The sequence below is a fragment of the Kogia breviceps genome, chromosome 19 (assembly GCF_026419965.1).
Source record: "Kogia breviceps isolate mKogBre1 chromosome 19, mKogBre1 haplotype 1, whole genome shotgun sequence".
Lineage (NCBI taxonomy): Eukaryota > Metazoa > Chordata > Mammalia > Artiodactyla > Physeteridae > Kogia > Kogia breviceps.
The window spans coordinates 17,127,739-17,149,038 of record NC_081328.1 but is presented as its reverse complement, the minus strand read 5'-3'; the positions used below and the strand labels follow the sequence as shown (position 1 = coordinate 17,149,038).

Here is a 21,300-nt window from a genome sequence, read left to right as displayed (position 1 = left end):
TCTGGAATCTGCCTGCTCAGCACCCAGGACAGCAGCGCCACTTCTCCCCTCCCTGTTGCAGGCCCAGGAGCCCGGCCAAGGCTTCAGAATCCACCCAGCAGCAGCAAAGCAGAAGAGAAAGAAGAAAGGAACGTGTCTATTTTATAGCTCTTATGTTATGTGTGATCTGCACCAACTCATTTCCAGGACAATTACGAGTCTGGTCCTTTCTCTCTCTCAGGGGACCTCTCCCTCTCCTTCATCTCAAGAGGTCCATGTCCTCAGTGAGGGGTGTGGGAGCCCCAGGGTAGCACCTGGGGAGCCATCCTGGTGCAGACCTCGCATGCCTGGAAGGTCGGGACCTGGAGTCTAAGGAAGCCTCCCATCTCAGGCCCCACTGTCCCCTCTCTGTCCACTGAGACAGAATAAGCCCTGGGAAAGGACCACATGGTGTGCGTGCTGGGGCAGAGGAGGGTGTAGGCAACTGCCCCTCCCCACTTAGGGGGTTACCATGGCTCATCTGCTGCCTCCCTGCATCATCACCCGGCTTCTGAGCAGAGCAGACTTAACGAGGTTGCCCAGGGGTTTCCAGCTCAGCAGAGCTGGCCCCATCCAACAGCCAGAGCCCACCAGGGAACTCAGGCCCATTCAGGGATATTTACAGCCCCATAAATTAGGCCCAGGCCTGCAGCTGCTGAGGTCAGGAGGCGAGGTTAGGGGAGTAGCAGCTTTCTCTAGCACCATCTGCCTTGCAAATGAAGATGCTGATTCACCCCACAGAGAAAACCACCTCACACCATCCCCTGACTTTCCCCCCAGACCTGAAATACTCATTGGCACAAATATTTCATTGCTCTTATTCTCACATCAACACTAGAGTTTAAGTGTGATTAGTCCCATTTAACAGATATGGAAACTGAGGCACACAGAGACGAACGACTTGTCCAGAGGCACTTCAGTGAGTAGAACAGGGTACCATCGGGCCTGCTTTCAGCTGAAGCTAGTAGTGGATTTATAAAGACCTCAAGCCTCCCTGGGAAGAGAGACCAGTTCCTAAAAGCCAGGTTCTGTCCCCTCCTGCTCTCCAGTCTCCCCACATGGAGGCACGAGGGGCTCTGGTGCTCCCCTGGGATTTGGCCAGGCATCTGACAGCTGGGGAAGCTTCAGCAATTCGAGATTCCCAGTTACATTATTTCTGTTTTTCCAGCTGCCACCCCAGGCGTCCAGGGGAGGGAGCTCATCCCTTCTCCCAGAAGCTCCAAGTCAGGCTCCTGAACATCCCCCACCTAAGTCAAAGAGGTGAACCCCAGGATCTGAGGTTGGCAGGCTGATTAGGAAGCTAGTACACCCTTCCCTCAGCAGAGAAGCAGAGGACATCAGGTTATGGGTTAACAGGCTCCAGTCCCATATCTGCCATGGACCTGCTATTTGACCTTGGGTCCTTGAGGGCACCTCCCTGGAGTTCAGGAAAGGACTGGGAGTGCAACTATCAGAGCATAACCCGAAAAAGAGGAGCTTGTAGGAAACCTATGGGAGCAATAACTAAAGGGTACATTACCTGGGCACAATTGTAAATATCAGGGGAGTAGATCAGAAATCAAAAATAAACCTAACACCACATATAAAAATTTACCAAATGATACAATTTCTCAATATATAAAGGAAGGCTTTCTTGGGGCTTCCCTGGCGGTCCAGTGGTTAAGATGCTGTGCTCTCACTGCAAGGGGCATGTGTTCATTTCCTGGTCGGGGAACTAAGATCCTGCATGCCATGTGGAGCAGCCAAAAAGAAAAAATGTAACAAAGTAAACAAGTAAGTAAATAAATAAATGAAGCCTTTCTTAATAAGTGATGCTGGTGTAACTGGATAGGAATAGGATCTGGATGGAGTAAAGAGTTAGACAAGTTTTTTTTAAACCAGAGAAAAAACAGTAGGAAACAGAAGCACATATTTATGCAATCTGAAGAGGGAAGAAAAGTGTCTCAGCTCCAAAGCAACATAAGGAATCATGAAGGAAAGGCCCAACAGATTCAACTGTAGAAAAATAAGACATTTTTACCATGATATTACACTATAATGACAGGTTAATATTTATGGTAACTTTAAAATCTAGTATTTAGGAAAACCACCCAAGGATATGAAGAGACAATTTCCTTAAGGAGAAGTTCAAACAGGAGACAAACACCTGGAACATCTGGGGGTCAACGTGATGATCTTCAGGTTTCCTGTCTGTTGTAATTTCTGGGACCTGTGAGGAAACACTGGGGAGGGGGTGAGGTTGGGTGGTGTGTTACACCACTGCTTGAGCAGACCAGACAAATGTCCAGGATGCCGGGGGTGGGTGGCAGCCAGGTAAACTCCCAAGGGACTGGGGTCACCTGTTTTCTGCACCTCTAACTCCCCAAAAGGCATTCTGGCCATTGAGTTGAGGGGTGACCACACAGGACCAAAAGGCCAAGGTCATGGCTTCGAGCCCTTGGATCCAGTTAGGGTCATGCTGGGTCAAAGCTACTCTACATGCTGAAGAACCAGACAGCACAGAGGCACTGGTCTAATTCCATTCCTAACACCTGGAAAAAGGTCTCAGCTGATCCTGGTTTGAAACCAGGTGACCGCTGGCATCCCCTTGACCCAGGAAGGGAAGGAGGACTGACTGGGGCCAGCCTCCCAATCCAGTGACCTCGGGAAGGTGAATTCCAGGGCCACATTAGTTTACAGGGATTCTGACCGATGTCATGTGAATCCTACCCCATTCAGCAGAGTCTGACCCATCAGGGCTATTTCTGTAAGAAATTGTGGGGAGGCTGCCTGCTACCACCAGCCAAATCTCCTTTCCTGAGTGCACCAAGTTCACCATCACCAAATCCTCCCTTTAAGTAGGCCCAGAGGAAGAGTCAGAAAAGATAAGACCCTTCAGCTTTCCAAATAATCCGGCGTCCTTTTGAAGTTGTACATCCATTTGTGAAGCTTCACACTGGCTTTGCATTCAGCCCTGTCAGGGGACTGGTCCAGGGGGGCTGCACAAAGGCGGGGAAACAGACGCAGAGGGACTGGATATCTGCCAGCAGTCAGGCCCCCGCTCAGGAGCAGTTCTTCTCAAACACAAAGCACCCACAGGAAGGAAAACAACAGAAACAGGCTTCTAAAGCCGCCTGAGGGCTGGGGAGTGGACCTAAGGCAGAACTTATCATGAGACAAAAAACTGTCCAGAGTAAGTTTTGGGAGTTTCTCTCTGAGAATTAATTTTGTCTGTCCAGAATGGTTTCTGAGTGGGCCTTCCCAGAAGCGGGTGGATGCTCTTTGTGACACCCAGGATCTCCCTACAGTGGGAAAAATGGGATTTCATAGACCACGCGCTGATATTAGGTGCTATACATTCTCCCTGCTCCCTCAAGTTCCAGATTCTTTCTCCTCAACGTCTTCCTCCATTTGCCCAAATAGTTCATTTTACAATGTAAACACACACGCAGGGATTGGCAAAGGAAATTAATCAAATGAGAAAGACACAGACAGAGGGGAAAAAAGAATGATACACTTTGTTCTGGGTTTCGATTCTAAATCCGGCAGGAGGTGTGAAGGGCTGGCAGCTTGCTGGTCGTGGCATCCGTGGCAGCAGGCAGCTCCCTCCTGCCTCAGGGCATCAGGCCAGAAGCTGCTGTACTCTTAAGAGCCCGAGGGAGAGATGGTGTACCCCAGAGGGACAGAAGCAGCACGATGCTGCCCAGGCCACAGCCAGGCCTTGTGTTGAGGTGGACGACAGCCCCCAATACGCCCCCCCCCAACCCAGGCCCACCATGCCTTCCAAGCTGAATTCCGTGTTATCAGTCCCACTTGGCCATCTGCATTTAGCTGACTCCTCAAACTGAACTGGTCTGAAACCAAAGCTGTCCATTTTACAAACTCCCCAGCCCCCAGCCTGACTTTTCCTTCTCCTCCTAGGTGCGGAACCTCAAAGTTATACATGTGGCTCACCTCATCTATTTGGGTCTAATAAGATCTTCCAATTCTCCCATCACCATGTGTCTCTTCTTTTCCACTCCCACTGTCATCTTCCAAGTCAAGGTGCTTGTCTCCATTCACGGCGGCAGGCTCCTGGCCAGTTCCTCTCATCCCTGCAACCCATCTCACCTCTATCCCACTCTCACACAGGATCTTCCCAAAGCACTGCCTGGATCTGGTAACAAACTTGTCAAAAAAGTTTTCAAAGGCTTCCCCTGTCTCCAACAGGACGAGGTCTGGTCCCTGTTACTTTTTCAGCTTTATCTACCTCTCCAACCCAACACCAACACGTTCCCTCTGGCCCAACCAGACTGGTCTCTTAAAGTCACACACACTTCATGGTATAGTCACTTTCACCCCAGGGCCACAATGCTCACTGTTCCCCCACACTGGGACCACCTCTCCTTCTGCATCGTGAAACGGGGAGGGAGAAGGAAACACATAACAACAGCACGCAACGGGAGTACCAAGCAAAGAAGAGAACCATTTCCCTGCTGATGGTCAAATGTCCATCTCCCGGTTCCAAAGCCAACGCGTGGCACTTCCAACTCCATCCACCACTCCTAGGCTCTAAGCATTGCGAACAATCACATACAAGTTTCCGGCTATGACTCCCCCATCCCTGCAGCAAAATTAGAGTAGAGTCAGCTTTCAGAAGTGCTCATATTGAGTCGCCCTTCAAGGATGGCAGAGATTTGACTTCAGTGGCTCTCTGATGGTGGAGGGGGAAGAGGAAAGGGGACGTTAACCTAAGCCCTTTCCCCTCCTCCCCAGCCCCAAAGGTGATCCCCTGGCATACAGAGAACGTCCCAGGCTTTCAATATATATTGTCCAGTGTCTCCCTGGTATAAAGCCGGTCCTGGTGAAGTGGCGTTGGAAGGAGGAGGGAGGGAGGGAGGGAGGGATCTCTTAGGGGAGCCCCCCCACCCCCCCAAACCTGGAGAGCAGGACCGTTCATTTCCAGAGCTGTGTTAAGCCACGCCCCCACGTCACCGTCTCAGGAGTGCAGAGCTGGGGAAGCCCACGCAAGCAGGGAGATTGCGGGGAGGGCTGGAAGGAAGGGGGGGGATTTAACTGCTCACATACCTGATCAAACAGGACTTTCCAGTGCTGGTAGAGAGGGAGGCCATGTAGGAGAGGAGGAAGAAGAGAGAAAGAAACACACTTATCACCAAGGCCTCTGTAGCCTCCCAGCTGCTGCCCAGGCTCAGGGACCCGCGCGGACAAGAGACCAGGAAAACCTGGGAGAAGCTTCCCAAACGAGTCTACACATAGCAAAGGTGGGAGAAATCAGGTTGGGGAGAGACAGCGTCCCTCATTCTGGGACAGGCAGGAGGAGAGATCAGCAGAACAAGGGTGATCCTCAACAATTCCTAAATAAAGTCGTCCAATTCTGTCCGAGGGCCTCAAATAACTTCTGCTGCCTAAAGCTTATCTCCGTGGGAATGCACGCCCAGGTGCAATTCCTGCAATTCCATCAGACCTGCTGCAACGGTCTCCACCTGCTGGGGGCCAATGACCCCTGCCAGGAAAATCCACCCCTGCATAAGCATTAACATTTTGCCTGTAGTTTGGGAGGAGGGGGTTTCCGCCTGCACTGAAACCCACCCCCGGCCTCTTTCCAGACTGAGTCTAAGTGATGAGCACATGAGAGTCGGCCAGAGTGTTGGGGCCAGAAGCAAGTGAGGGGTTTAAGCACAGGGGATACACCCCAATTCAGACTTTCTGGCTGAGGTCTGGTAGGTTGAGGGCCTGGCTTCACTTCCCTGTCCCCACCCTGAGAGGGAACGGGCAGGACGTCTGCCCAAGTTTTCACCTCTGTTAGCAGGTTAACCTCGGGAGGGAGAAGCTTAAGAAACTCCAGTTCCCAGGACTCCCCAGTGCCGGCTCTGCCCACGGCTCCCAGGACCGGAGGGAGGGAGACACAGGCAGCAGATGGTAGGGAAGCCCTCTAGGGCAGCCCCTCCCTATCCTCGCCCAGGGGACCGTCGCTGGCACCGACGCGGTCTGGGGCTCCTAAGCCCCCTCTGGGAGCAAAAGCGCTCCCAGCACTCCTTCTCTCCCTCCTCCGGCCGGGCTCAGGGACAGGGGCCAGCTTGAATTTCAATCATTGTCGCGACAGGGCAGGTGCCGGGCGGGAGCTAATCCGGGAGCGGAGAAGGGGGTCGCCAGACCGGTCTGCGCCGCCGGGTTCCGGGGACTCTGCGGGGCCCGCTCCTTCCCCGGACTCGGAGAGCCCGCAGGTCGCGAGTGGGAGGGGAGGGGAGCCACTGCTGTGACGCGGCCGCCTCTGCGGGAAAACGCCGTGTCCCAGGCACTGCACCAGCCGCGAGGAGGGGGCTCCGGCGGCCGACGGGTCCCCAGCACGGCGGCGGCGCTGCGTTCCGAAGGGAAGCCCGGGGAGCCCAAGCGGGGGGTGGCGCGCGCGTTTCAGGGAGCCCGGTCCCTCCGCCCTCTCTCGCCCGTGGGGACCCGGCCAATCCGGGGCTCTCCCGCGTCACCCGGAAACCTCCCAGTTGCCCCGCGGGGGGCGAGCCGGGGGCAGCTCTCCCCCTGGAGCCCCCCAGAAAGTTTGCCCGGGCGGGGGAGAGGGCACTCACGTCCTCCGGCGCCGCCGGCGGCCGCTCCTCGGCCTCGGGTTCCAGCTCCTCGATGCGCTCCGCCTCGGCGCAGGCGGCCACTGCGGGGCCCGGGCTGGGGTGCTCGCCCATGCCGAGGCGGCGTCCGGGGCCGGACGCGGCTGCGGGGCTCGTCCCGGGGCGCCAGGCTAACTTTGCGCCGCAGCGGCCCCGCCGCTCGGAGCTCTCAGCGCGCGCCGCGCCGCCTCCGCGCCCGCCCCCATGGTCCCAGCCCCCGCGCCTCCTTCTTGCGACCCCGGGACGCCCGGCCCTCCGCCGCAAACTTCTCGGCTCCCGCGGCCCTGCCGGCCTCCGCCTCCGCCCCGGCCCCTACCCCCGGCTCCGAGGCGAGGGCGCCCTTGGGCCGGCCCCGGCCTCCCAGCTCCCCGCGCTGCCTTCCCGCTCCCCGCTCCGCACCCGAGTCTCCTCCTCCCCGCGGACTCTTCGGGGGCGGTGCGCAGGCGGGGGCGGGGCTGCTCCCGGGACCGCCGCCCCCTACCCCCCACACCCCGGGCGCCACCACCCGGGCCAAATCGGTCAGAGCGCAGCGGCCCAGGGAGGAGGAGGGCTGCGGCGGGCTTGGCGGGGAAGTGGCTGCACGGTCCCGGGCGGGGATGGCCCCATCCCCACCTGCCTCCACCCCGGGTTCAGGTCTGTCTCTCAGGACTGGGTCGGGGGTGGAGGTGCAGCGTCTACTTGCCGGGACCCACCGGGTTAAAGATGACTTGGAGACAGCAGACGCGTGACGGTGGCAGGGGCGAGGTTTTCACTAAGTTGGCAATGTTGGAGTTAACTGGGAGTGAACTGGGGGCCGGAGGCTGGGAAGACAGGATGCCCTGACCACCCTTCCATCTCTCTTCACTTCGGTCTCAGATCCTGGGAGGTCCAGGCAGGCTCAGTAGTTTAGGGATGGGAGAAGTCAGGGGAGTTCCAGACCCTAAATCTTTCTCTCCCCACACTCCAGAGCTATGTGACAGTGCCCTGGCTTCATTGGACCAGGTTGACAAAGGTAAGACCAGGGAAGTGCCCCAACTGGGAGAGGGGAGGTAAAGCAACTACAGCAAGTAGGAATCAAGTTAGAGCAGAGGAATAGGCAAAGAAAACAATTGGTGCCGTTTCCTTGCAGGAAAGACCTCCCAGGAGAGACTGTCTCCCTTAAGCAGTGGCCGTGCCTGTAAATGGTGCCAGTGGCCGGCTGGGACAGGTGCCTGGCTCTCCCAGGGGGCTCAGGGATTCACTTCTGCTGATGTCCCACAGTCAGTCCCCAGCCCATACCTCCTTCCACTCCTCTTACCTCCACCCACTCACCCACTGGCCTTTGCTCCTCCCCCTCCCTCTCAGAAACTGATGCTCTTCTCCAGTAGTGAAAGTTGCAGTTAATGCTCTCATCTTTGTAAAGCAAACACATAGCCCCAGCCCCAGGATCCAACCTGTGACCATCTCACTTGACAATGACTGCTCCCCCTAAACACAGAGAAGGAAATTAACTCCGTTCTAATTAGGTGAGTTTGCTACAGACACCAATTTTCATCTCGGTTTCAGAAAGTGTGATCATTCCAACTATTTTTGTTTCTCACCACCCTCCCCCCAACCCTACTCTACTAAGTCAAGATCCTGCCAAGATTTCCTTGTAAATAAAACTGCATAGGGTGTGATTTTGAAAACAGCCTTCAGGGGACAGAAGAGAGGCCGACACACTTCGTGGTGCAAAGAAGCCCAGAAGGACAAGGGGTGGCTGGGGGCCCTGAGGTCAGTGTCACTGCCACCCGGGTGCTGGATGTGTTACACTTAGATCTTTGTGGCTGGAGAAGTGGGCCAGGAAGTGGGCAGTTCCAGGGGAGGGGGGAAGAGAAGAGCTCAGAGAGGGCTTGGTCTCTGTGAGATGCCCAGCAGCCCTGGGCAGTGTTCTGACCCCAGCTGCCCTTTGGATTCTGCCTTTTCTCCAGCCCAGGAACAGCTCTTATCAACCTATCCAACTCTTTCATCTCCTCCGGTGGAAGGGACCTCAGCAGGCTCAGTTCAGTTCCCTGAACACTTCTTGAGCTCCTACTAAGTGCCAGTGACAGAACTTTGGGAAGGGAGAGGTGGATAGCATCCAGACAGTGACCTTCAGAAACTGTTTAATTGGGGGTGACAGCCAGGGAAGTCCAGGGGGTACAGAAACCCAAAGGAGGGGGGTTCCTGTGGGTCCAAGAGGGCTTCCCAAAGGATATGCCCCAGAACCAGGCAAAGTGGGACATTCCAGGAAGAGGGCACAGCATGGGCCGAGGCTGGGCTTGGGAAGCAGTATGGTTTGGGAGAGGAGCTACAAACAATTTGGCAAGGCTAGAAATGAGAGCAAGGTGCTCAATGTAAAGAACCCAGCCTGGAGTGGAGGGTCTGAAGGGCTGTGAGTTTCCTGAAAAAGAGGCTTGGACTTTACCCTGAGGGCAATGGGGATCCACTGAAGGATTGTGAGCAGGAAAGTAATATTTAAAAAGATCCCTCCAGGGACTTCCCTGGCGGTCCAGTGGTTAGGACTCCAAGCTTTCACTGCCAAGAGACCGGGTTAGAACCCTGGTCAGGGAACTAAAAAAAAAAAGATCCCCTCCAGAAGGCTGGCCTGAGCATAGGGAGATGAGAATGGGAGGTGCCATCCAAGAGTCTTGAGGGCAGCAGCGAGGCTCTGGGAAGTATCCAGAAGGGTATCTTGTTCTTCCTTCTGTCCTAGGAACGTTTCACCCCACCTTGGCAGACTGTTCCCAAAAGTCTCCTAGGGAAGAATTCCTGACCTCTAGGCAGAATCCTCCCTTCGGGACATGGCTTCCCTCTCCCTGGCCCCTGCTGGAAGGAGCATGGCCATCTGGACTTGGAGACGAGCTGTGATATCCAGCATCCCCTGTGGACCTGAGGCCACACTCACCTTTTGCCCTCAGTGTTGCCTCAGCCTCACCAGCCCGCTCATCGCACCCCTCAGCCCCAGGGGAATGTGCAACTGGGAATAACCCACTCCCCAGCAGGCAGTGGGACGTGGAGCCTGGGTCCCGAGGCCCGGAACCTCTGAGGGGTGGGAGTGGCCAGGCTCTCTGATAGCTTTTGTCCCACTCTGAGACCACCTGAGGACCAGCACATTCTGAGCCCTGCTGGGGACAGAGGAGAGAAAGGGCACGGTGACCACTCACTTTCACTGAACGGTGCATGGCCAGGCGCTCAGAGATGTTCACGGGCTCTGCCCTAGGGAACCCCAGGTCTACCTGGAGATGACAGCAAGCGAGGGCTGATGGGTATTTACACACCGCTCTTCATTTTGTAAGAGCTCTACATTCATGACCTCTCTTGAAGTTCCTATCCAGACACTAAGTCAATGCAGAACAGGATAAGAGCTTGGGAGAGAGCAGTTCAAACCCTGAAGGATCAAACTAAGCTCAGAGGGGCAGGAGCGTGCTATTGAGATGAACCTTGAAAGCGGGGGCAGCTTTGTGTGGAAGGGTTTCTCTGTGGAAGGAGCCACTGCAGTAAAGGCACAGAGACAGGAAAGCCACTGACTGTCTTGGGAACAACTTAGTGGGTGAGCACAAAGTGGGCATGGCCAGGTGGGTGAGAAACTGTCACAAAAGTCTCTGAGTACCAGTCTGAGGAGGCTGGACCTTGCTTAATGGGCGATGGAGAAGCAGTGGTGGCTTCTAACTGGAGCAGCATTTTAGGAAGATTAAGTTGGCAGGAGCCCAGGAGAGCAATTCAACTAACACATTGCAAGTGTCCATTCTTTGCCAGACCCTGGCCAAGGTGCTGAGAAGACAAAGGGAATAAGACCCGGGCCCTGGCCTCCTGGGAGAAAATTAGATAATCCTCTAATTACAGCCCAGTGGGATAAGTGAGGAAGAGCTGTCTGGGGGCTGAGTGTCTAAGATGCACCCACCAAGACAGGGAGGGGGATTTCTTTAAGGCCCCGATGTTCCGACCTGGGGTGGGGGAGGGGCTGGAACAATGGGGCTGCCATGGGGAACCAGGAAAGCCAGGAGGAACCACCGCGAGAGGAAAGGCGGGTGGTGAGGGGACTCGGGAGTTTGTGTGTGGACACCGTGAGCTAATGAGAAGCCAGGGAAGAAACATTAAGGGCTGTAATTACCGCTCAAAGCAAATGGCAGCGCCGAGAAGCGGGGTAAAGGGGGGTGACTTTCTCTCCAGAACCTCTCGGCTTCAACAACAGTTTCCCACCCAACAGCCCACACCATTCAAGGTCCTTTCTCTCCCTGAAGCAAACCTAAACTGACCCTCACAGCCCCCCCCTGCCCGCGTGGAGCTCCATCTTTTGAGAAACCTGCAAACAGCCCCGAGCTGCCTGAGATGAAGACATGAGTTATTTTTGACTGAGATCCAAGCCCCGGCCCTGAATTCTTTTGTCTTCCAGGAATCCCCCAGTCATGTTTGAAGTCTGCAAGTCCGAACAGCGGGCGCAGCTCAGGGAGGAGACCGCCACTTGGAATCCAACCACCCTCCATCCCCAGCTCCAGCATTCTTCCATTATTGCCCGCTGTCGAGGAGATCAAACGGAACATGACTGCTAAACGGACTTTTTTTTTTTTTCCCCTCTCCTTTCGTCTCTTCCGCTCTCACGCCAGGGCCAATTTTCCAAGGAACTTAAATCATTACTGAAAGACATCTAGGTCCACAGACACCAAGCCCTTTCAGAGAGAGGCGTGGGCACCCAAAAGTGAAGCTCAGAAAAGCACAGAGGAAACGTTCCTGGTTCCAAGATTTAGCCAGCCCCACATTCAGGGAAACTCTCAGCTGCTTTGCTGGGTCTCCTCTTCCATCTCTGCCATCTCCTTGGGGCTAGGCTGTCCCCAGGGTCCCATTTCTGGATTCTCTTTGGGCCTCCAACAGTCTGTGTGACCTTTGGTTATGCCATAGGCAGGCGCTGTGTCCTTAGCAAACAGCACGTTCATATTCAATCGTGTGCCTCTCTGATGAATGCTCTCTCCTCCAGAAGCCTTTCCTCAACCCTCCAAGCCCAAATGGACCACTGCTTCCTCTGGATCACTTTTTTCTTTTGACCTTGCATTAAATTATCTAAGTTTTGTCTTCCTTGTATGAAAATATATATTCCTTGAAGCAGAGATTATGGCTTATTCAATTTTGCACCCATCACAATACACAACATTGCACACTGCAGGAGCTGAACAAATGTCTGTTTAATGAAAAACAGAGCATATCTCTTGATCTGACACGGAGTCTAATTACTCTCAGCCCTCAACAAGAAACAAGTTTTATGTTATAGAGAAAAGATTTTTCTGCATAATAAAAATACAGTTGTATCCCTGCTGCCTTTATTTCAAAGCACTTACACATTTGTCATTTCATCCCATCCTCAAAAAGCTGGCCTTTTTGAGGTAGCAGAACAGGTACTAATGGGGACAGTAAGATCCTCAGGCCCAGAGGAGGTTCGATTCTCCATTCCTCTCACCAAATTTCTTATTTTAAGAGCGAAAGACCAAAGCACCGACCACTGACCGCAGTGACCTTCTCCCAAGGCAAGCGGGTGGGGTTAAGTCAGGGCACCCGGGGGGGCTTGTCCAGCTGCAGGCTAGTAGGAGTCAGAACAGTGGGGGGTGTCTCTGGCTGTGGAGCAAAGCCATTGGATTGTTTTTCTGCTTTGTTTCTGTTAAGCTACATGTGCAGTGCCCCCAGGAGGGGGGACTGCTTTGCTGTCACTCCCCACTGCACAGAGCCAGACATGAGTCTGTGCAGAGTGAAAGGGACAGAGAGAGTCTGGAGGCAACTTGTCACAAAGCCCATGGTGAACCTCCTGCTTGAGGGGGCCACTTCACGAGGACAAGGACTTGGTTCTGTCTGCTTACAGCCGAATCTCTGACTCCTAGAACGACTCCTGGCACCTAGAAGATTCACACCAAGTATGTACTCAGTAAACGGACTTGTCCTATTCATACTTCTCCAGGCCTGGGGAAGGCCTCCCAAATGTCAGAATTCCTGGGAACTCTGCCCAGTGTTTGGCCTCAGAGGACTTCCTTGGCCTCCTTCGGGGAAGAGTGTCCATTAACCCAGCACCTCCTCTGGTGAGGCGCTATGGGGAAGAATGCCTTGGGGTCCCTAGGCGGGCTTGCTTGCTTTCTTTTTTACAAAAATTTATTTATTTTATTTATTTATTTTTGGCTGCATTGGGTCTTTGTTGCTGTGTGCGGGCTTTCTGTAGTTGCAGTGAGCGGGGGCTACTCTTCGTTGCGGTGCTTGGACTTCCCATTGCGGTGGCTTCTCTTGGTGTGGAACACGGGCTCTAGAGCGCAGGCTCAGTAGCTGTAGCACGTGGGCTCAGTAGCTGTGGCTCATGCGCTCTAGAACGCAGGCTCAGTCGTTGCGGCGCACGGGCTTAGTTGCTCCGCGGCATGTGGGATCTTCCCGGACCAGGGCTCGAACCCGTGTCCCCTGCACTGGCAGGTGGATTCTCAACCACTGCACAACCAGGGAAGCCCCACAGTCGGGCTTTCTGATGATGAGTTCGCAGCAGCAGCAGCAGCAGCAGCAGCAAACACCCTGGAGCTCCAGATCCAGGCTGATGTGGGGCAACCGGCCCAAGGGAGACAGGAGAGAACTGCGGCAGTGGTGGCAACAGCATCAACAGCAGGAACACCAGGCAGAGGAGTGAGACAGTGGGCACTCAGGTATGTTTCCTCCATCTCTCAGCCACTCAGCCCAAGTGAGGCTGTGTGAGAGCTTCTCAGTACGCATTGTAAATACCATCTGTCACACTGCCTGCCCAGACGCGGCCTTCCTCACCGGAAGGGAAGCATTCTTTATTATTTATGCAGAACGCACCCTACTTAAGTGCTGTGCCACCAGGAGAGGGAGAGAAAAGCCCCGAAGAGTCCAAGGCTCCAGGGACCCACGCCTCGGATAGCAGCTGGTCACGGGGGCTTGGTCATCCTCTTTCTGGGGTGGGGGTGGGAGGTGAGCTCTCAAATCTCCTGGGAATTAGGAAGCTTGCATTCTCGTCCTAGTTCTGCCACCAGCTTGCTGTACGACCTTGGGCAAAGCAGCTCAACCCCGTGGGCCTCCATTTTCTCATCTATAAATGCAGAGGTCAGATTAGATGACTTGGGACACCTCTTCCAGCTCTGCAGTTCAATTGTTCTCACTCCAATCCTTTGCTCTCCTGATGTTTGCTCAGAAGCCTGTCCATTTTCGATCATCCCTCCCACCCAGGCTGGCCAGGGCAAATACAGATCAGGATGTGATTCCTCAGCACTTGCGAGCAGGCGCAGGAGTCAGCTGACCTGGGTTCTTGTCCAAGCTCTGCCACTATTTAGCCATGTGACCCTGGGGAAGGCACAGCTTCCTAACCTCAGTTTTGTCTTTTGTGAAACATGTGGGTGAGACTAGGAGATTTCAGTAGAATCCACCTTGAAATTCCGTGATCTCTGATTTCCCCTCCCCAAACACTGCTGATAAACATCTTGACAGCCTGAGGCTCCAGACACAGAGATGAATTAGACCCTCATTGAGGTCTAAGACAGGTGGAGAAGACATGCTTAAATGCTAGAATAAAAAAAAAAACAACTGCAGGTACAGTGTGATGGGTACTGAGTAGAGATATATACAAAGCATGTGGCGGCAGAAAAGAGGGTCCAAGTAAATGATGCCAGAGCTGAATCTTAAAAGACCAAGTAGGAGTTGGCCAGGTGGATGAGGCTTGATGCGTTCAAGACAGAGGGAACTGCATGTACTAAGGCAGGAAGGTGTGAATCTGCATAGAAACTGCCCGCTTGTTGTTAGGGTGATGGAGACATTCTGGGAGTCTTTGCATTGACTGCTCCCTCTCCCACCCCTTTGGAACAATCCAGTACTCCCTGGATGAGGGTGAAGGGGCTTTATGGTTGATGGCTCGGCTTGGCCTCCCTGTCCATAAAGCGTATCACCAAGGAGATGAGAGACTAATAAGCCTCCGCTTCCATCTCCTGCCTTTATCAGTTCTCTGAATTAGAATCCGTAAAGCAGGCTGGAAATAGGGGGCTGGCTCCAGGGGCTCCAAGGTGACCCACAGTTCTCCAGCCTTGTACACCATCAGGCTGGGTCAGAGCAGAAACGTGGCTCTGTGCAAAATGGGGGCCAGCGGCTGGCTGGCATGAGCGGTCTGGGTTTGCTGGGCAGCCTCCCACGTGCGGCCAGAGCACGTGATCTGTCCTACGGCTGTGGCGGCCTGTTGTGGCTCCTCGGGGAGCTGTCCAAGTCCTCTGCAGAGAGATGGAGTTAACCTGTCCCTTCTCCGTGAAGGACGTCCTGCAACAGAAATGTGCTTTTCCCCACTGGCCTCTCAATCTGGCTGCTGCGGCTCCAGTCTGCAGCTTGTATGCCTGCTCTGCATACTCCCATATACACAAGAACAGCAGAGAGGAGAAACGCACGCATCCAAGACATCATTATCGGTGAACAGCCTCACAGGCTGTGAGTCATGGGGTTAACCAGGCTCGGGGAAAGCCTGTGAAGCACCAGTAAGCATTCTGCTGGCTTGGCTTGCCGCAACCATTTATATCCAAGAGAAAAGGGCTGCAAGTCAGGGAAATACCAGAACCGCTGAAGGAACAGGCGCATTTGCCAGATGGTTCCTGGAGCACGATTGTATCTGCAGAGGGATGGTCTGCAGCGGGTGGGGTCCTTCCATTGGAGAGCAAAGGCACTGGCTGATGGCTCATTCATTATCCTAGGGCTTGTCTGGAAGAGCTCTGATTGCGAGGTTGAGGTGGTGATGGGGATTGGGCCTCTCCAAGTACTCCTAGCTCTGTTTCTTTAGACACCTGCCACCTGTATCTTCTTTCCCAGCTTAAGCCACTCAGTCCATTCTCCTAACTGCCAGCTGTCATTCTCCCTCCTTAAGGTAACTGTCGGCATTTAGTCAATCATACAGCTTGGGCACCTGTGCTGCCAGGGCTGAACTGTGAGGTAATGGGGACTAGGCTGGGAGTGGGTTTGAAATTATTTGCTACATGAGCACAGAATCTTCAGGAGCTCACTGTCTTCCCCTGCCATCACACGTGTCTGCCTCTGTCTTCCTCTGTGAAACTAGATTGTGAGTGGTATGTGCTATGTCAGTCTTGGCTTTGCTACATACTCCAGGTGGATTGGTCATAGCCTGAATCCCACAGATGCTCCTGAAAGCCTTGGCTGCAGGGCAGATGGGGGGAGGGTGAGTGGGCAGTCAACACAAAGGTATCCCTACCGCAGAGCCCGGCGTTGCCCTTTTACTTGTGTTCAGTGGCCTCCCCCTGCATAAGGACAGCAGCAGAGCAGCGGAGTCTGTATGTCAGGAGGATGACCACTTATCGGGGAACCTGTAACTGTCCATTCGCTGTAACTTCCGTGCTAGATCATGACCTCCACAATGACAGGGCGCCTTTGGAATCACCTCCCTTTCTCTACCTCTTAGAACAATGCCTGTCAGTGTGGTATCTAGGGGGCTTAGTGGAAACCACATATCTTTATTCATACAGATCTCTGTTTGCCTCCAGCAGGGTAGTTCACTTAGGCTCAATGGGCCTCAGTTTCCGTGGATATGAACGAGGCTAATAAGACACAGCTTGCCATAGTGTGGGTAAAAAGGATGAGACAGTGCTGACACACGGTACCTCTCAGTCAGCACCAGTGCCCCTCCCTTGTCCCCCTGGATACTCAATACATGGTGCTGAATAAATGAATACATTATTTCAGAGATACTTTGGCATCTTTCTTGGATACATTCACATTCCAAAAAGCCCATATATTGCAGCTTTTGTTCTTGTTTTTTTCCCCAAACCAACACCAAGGCACCAAATTTGCAGTTTACAGCAGGAGGCAGCCACCTTGTGGAGGTCTAAAGCGATTTCCAACAGATGGAGAAGTACCTAGGGTTTTTTTTTTTTTTTTTTCAGTATGCGGGCCTCTAGCTCCGGACGCGCAGGCTCAGAGGCCATGGCTCACGGGCCCAGCCGCTCCGCGGCATGTGGGGCCCTCCTGGACCGGGGCACAAACCTGCGTCCCCTGCATCAGTAGGCGGACTCTCAACCACTAAGCCACCAGGGAAGCCTGCGTTTATTTTTAAAAGAGAATACAAAGAAACTAGCTCAGGAAACAATGCCACAAGACTGTGTTTGACCTCTTCTCACCTTGACACAGGAGGCACACAGTTGGTGCCTAATAAATGCACACCAAAGCCTTGGCCTTCTGAAAGGCATGGGAGTTGCAAGACTGGTGGGGAACCACATGAAGTCCTGGAGCCAGAGTGTCCTCTAGTGGGGAAAAATAGCCAGAGCACCCCGAGACCCAACCGAGACATAAAAAGCCCAGGGCTGGTGGTTCCCTAAAGGGGTCCAGATCAGCCCCAGGGTGCAGCCTCCAGGACTTCCAGGGCTGTCTTCATGACTGGGAAATACCAAAGAAACGGACAACAGATTTTCCAGGAAATGCCTTTCTGATTGTATTACTCAGAGACAGACATTGCAGACACACTTGTTCCTTAAAATGACTAGGCATTAGTCAGTGAATGGGGTCTAGGCAATGATTCTAGACTGCCAACATCACAAAAAGAAACCAGTCATTCGCTGCCTCTGAGGGAAGTACACAGCACCACCTGTGAAATATTCTTGCCATAGAACTGAACCTGAGTCTGATCCAGTCTCTAGATTTAACTGCCAATTTACAGGAAACAAATTGGTAGTTAACAAATAAATTTACAGAGGAATATGTTGAAAACCACCACGGGGATGCGGTCAGAAAAATTCAGACTGTGGAAAACTCTACAGGACAAATAACCTCCTTTCTTCAGCAATAAATTGCAAAGAAAGAGGGAAAGAGATGAATCTTTTTTTGGATCCTGATTTAAACAAAATGGGAAAAAAACCCACAAAAACTTTAGACAATTGGGGAAATCTGAACTCTGTATTTTGATCTTAAGAAATTGTTTGTTTCTTTTAAGTGTGAACATGGTGCTGTGGTTATTTTGTTTAAAGATTCCCTATATTTGAGAGGTACACACTGAAATATTTTCTGATGAAATGATGTGCTGTCTGGGATTTGTTCAAGATCATTTCAGAGTGGGTGGGGGAACAGATGAAATAAGACTGGCCACGCTGATAATTGTTGAAGGTGGCTGATGGGTACATGAGGGTTCATTACGCTGTTGGCTTTATTTCTGTTTTTATTTGAACATTTTCATAATTAAATGTAAAAAAAATCCCTACTAGAAAAAGTTTCCACCGTGATTACCCTCAGGAGAGCCCGTAGAAGACTCCTTTAAAGCTTTATTCTCTCCATCTATGAGGAAACAGGAGCGCACTGTTCGACAACTTCTGTAGGATGGGGTGTTAGGGATTGCTTTCACCTGGAACATCAGAAACACGCTCAGAATCAGATGAGCTGCCGTGCTTTACAGCTGTACCATTTGAATGAGCTTCTGTTCTTTTACTTACTCCTGAATAATAGGGTGGGAAGAGGCCAAGAACCAGTGGACACATCTTCTAAGGGACCGCATGTGGGCCGGGGGGACCATTGCTCCCATGCTCTCTACAATCTCCAAATTATCTGCACAACCCTCTCTCCTCAGTGATAACTCTTGACCCCTAACTTCCCCCCCAAAAAGGCACTGGGCATCAGAGCATCAGCAACTGTAGAGGTGGATTCAGCACCTTCTGCCTCCTTTCTAACCCTCATACTGTCCTCTACCGCTGGCTTACATAAACACAGCTGTATCAGCAGCCCGCCAGTTGCCAACTCTCCTAGAAGATATTCGGTTTTTTTCCTATTCTGGCTAAAAATAAGTCCCAGGCTCTCCTGGGCATCTGCAGGTGGTGTGCTCACTCTGTCATGCTGGAGTTTTCTTAGGATGCTGTAACTCAGAAATGTGCTGCTTGTAGGAAGTGCATGTCAGAAGCTCTGCTCCTTCTTTTGGGAAATGGTCATACTCAAAATCAAAGCTGAAAGGAGCTTAAGGTCTGTCCCATAAGGCCTTTGCTAACTGGGTACTAACCTCAATCAAGGCTTCTGACAGACGGCATTTGTTCAAGTCCCAGTCCTGCTACTTAACTGGGTCTGTGACTTGTTACCCAAATTCCTTTAGCCACAGTTCTGCTATATTTTTAATGGGGATGATGATACCATACCTCTTGGTTTTGAGAATCAAGTGATATGTGAAAAGGACTTTGGAAACAGCTCTATAAAATGTGCTGATTTTTCCTCCTTTTTATTACACTCTTCCAGCCACCCCCAGGAGGCTCTCTTTATGCATTCACTAAACATGTATCTGAGTGTTTGCTATGTGCCAGGCACTGTGCTGGAGCTGAGAGTAAAGCAGTGAATAAAACAGACAAAAATTCTGCCCTCACAGAGCTTACAGTGTTGGGGAGACTAACAACTAACAAAATTAATTATATGAAAAGTACAGTATATAAAATGGTGGTAAGAGCTATAAAGAAAAACAAAGCAAGAATTCAGGCTAGGAGAGCTACTATATGATCTAGCAATCCCACCCCTGGGCACATATCCAGAAAAGATGAAAACTCTAATTCAAAAAGATACAGGCACCTCAATGTTCACAGCAGCACTATTTACAAGAACCAAGACACAGAAGTAGCCTAAGTGCCCATCAACAGATGACTGGCTTAAGAAGATGTGGGGTGTGTGTGTGTGTGTGTGTGTGTGTGTGTGTGCGTGCGTGTATGTATATATATATATATATATACATATATATGTATATATATATATATGCATATATATGTATATGTATATACATACACGCACACACACACATACAATGGAATATTACTCATCCATAGAAAAGAATGACATATTACCATTTGCAGCAATATGCATGGACCTAGAGAAGACTATTCAATAGGAAAAGAATAGTTTTTTCAACAAATGGTGCTGGGACAACTGAATATCCACATGCAAGAGACAGTAGTTGGCTCACTAGCTCACATAATACACAAAATTAACTCAAAATGGACCAAAGGTCTAAATGTAACAGCTAAAACTCTTAGAAGAAAACATGGATATAAATTTCAGTCACCTTGGGTTAGGCAACAGTTTCTTCGATATGTTACCAAAAGCACACACAACGCAATAAATAAATAAATTGGACTTCTTTAAAATGAAAACTTATGTGTTTCAAAGGTCACTATCAAGAAAACGAAAAGACAACTCACAGAATGAGAGAAAATAACAAACTTTTACAATCTGACAATAAAAAGATAAATAACTCAATTTTTAAATAGGCAAAGGACTCAGAGACATTTCTCTAAAGAGGACATACTAATGACCAATAAGCACATGAAAATATGCTCAACATCACTAGTTGTTAGAGAATGCAAATCAAAAGCACAATGACATATCACTTCACACTTACTAGGATGGCTATAATAAAAAGATGGACAATAACAAGTGTAACATCAGGAAAGGATGATGGGAATGTAAAAATGTCGCAGCCACTTTGGAAAACGGTCTGGCAGTTACTCAACATGTTAAAAATGAGTTACCATGGAAGTTCTCTTCCAAGTGCCTTCCTTCAGAGAGCTCAGTCTATTTTCTTTGAACTTCTTGCTTACAGCCTCCTGTCTCAAAACATGCCTTCAAAGAAAGCAAACTAGGGCTTCCCTGGTGGCAAAGCGGTTGAGAGTCCGCCTGCCGATGCAGGGGACACGGGTTCGTGCCCCGGTCTGGGAGGATCCCACATGCCGCGGAGTGGCTGGGCCCGTGAGCCATGGCCGCTGAGCCTGCGCGTCCGGAGCCTGTGCTCCGCAAAGGGAGAGGCCACAACAGTGAGAGGCCCGTGTACCGCAAAAAAAAAAAAAAAAAAAGAGAAAGAAAGCAAACCAGCTTCAAGAAAATTAGCAAGCAAGCAAGCAAACTAATTCCCAGAAATCATCTACCCTGGTAGCTGTTTAAAATTCATTCCACCCAAACTGGTCATTCTTTTACTCTGAATTCTTGCAATGATGTTATTTATTTCTGTTATTTTAATCTATTTTTAAATTTTATTTTATTATTGAAGAGTAATAGCTGCACAAATAAAATTCAAAAGGTACAGAAGCAAATCTCTCTCCCACCTCAAGGCTAGTTTATTGCATATCCTCTAAGAGATAATCTATGTATTTGAGACCATATGTGTGTATATTTGCATATGTATTCCTCATTGCTTTTTTAAACTACAAATGGTATCCAAACTTACTGTTCTGCATCTTGCTGTTTTCACTGAATATATCTTGGAGATTGCCTCATATCAGTACATATAGCACTGCCTCCTTCTTTTGCATAACTACTATGATGTGATGGTTTTAAATTATGTTCACAAGTCTTTGATAGTCTTACCTTCAAGAAGTAGAGCTTGATTCCCTTCCCCTTAAGTGTGGGCTGGACTTAGTGACTTCTGATAGACAGAATATGGCAGAAGCAATGTGTGTCCTCTGAGACTAGGTCATGAAAGAAAATGCAGCTTCTCCTTGTTCTCTAGCTCTTCACTCACTTGCACTGTGGTGAAGCGAGCTGCCATGTCACTCAAGTAGCCTTACGGGAAGAGGCCCATGTGGTGAGGAACTGAGGCCTCCTGCCAATAGCCGTATGAGCGAGCCATCTTGGAAAGGGATCCTCAAGCCCTAGTCAAGCCTTCAGACGACGGCGACCTAATTACAGACTCTGAACCAGAACGACCCAACTAAAGTTGGGTCCTAAGTTTCTGACCCAT

The 21,300-nt window shown here is 51.3% G+C and overlaps 1 protein-coding gene and 1 long non-coding RNA gene across 5 annotated transcripts in view; one reads left to right on the top strand and one right to left on the bottom strand.

Moving 5' to 3' along the window:
- RHBDL3 (rhomboid like 3) overlaps positions 1-6,818 on the bottom strand; it is a 41,483-nt gene extending 34,665 nt beyond the window's left edge. For 2 of the 4 annotated variants that reach the window (XM_059047890.2, XM_067021277.1), the window contains exons 1-2: positions 6,579-6,815; positions 5,065-5,088 (exon numbers count right to left, since the gene is read on the bottom strand). In XM_059047890.2, the coding sequence (XP_058903873.1) occupies positions 5,065-5,088; positions 6,579-6,689 (135 nt within the window). In that variant the 5' untranslated portion in view covers positions 6,690-6,815. Of the gene's footprint in view, positions 1-5,064; positions 5,089-6,578 lie in introns of all 4 variants that reach the window. The other 2 variants (XM_067021276.1, XM_067021275.1) reach the window with 2 other exon arrangements.
- Positions 6,819-12,317: 5,499 nt separating this feature from the next.
- Positions 12,318-21,300, top strand: LOC136793159 (uncharacterized). The gene is made up of 3 exons (XR_010838045.1): positions 12,318-12,490; positions 13,032-13,255; positions 21,070-21,300. It is a non-coding gene; the product is annotated as an uncharacterized lncRNA (long non-coding RNA).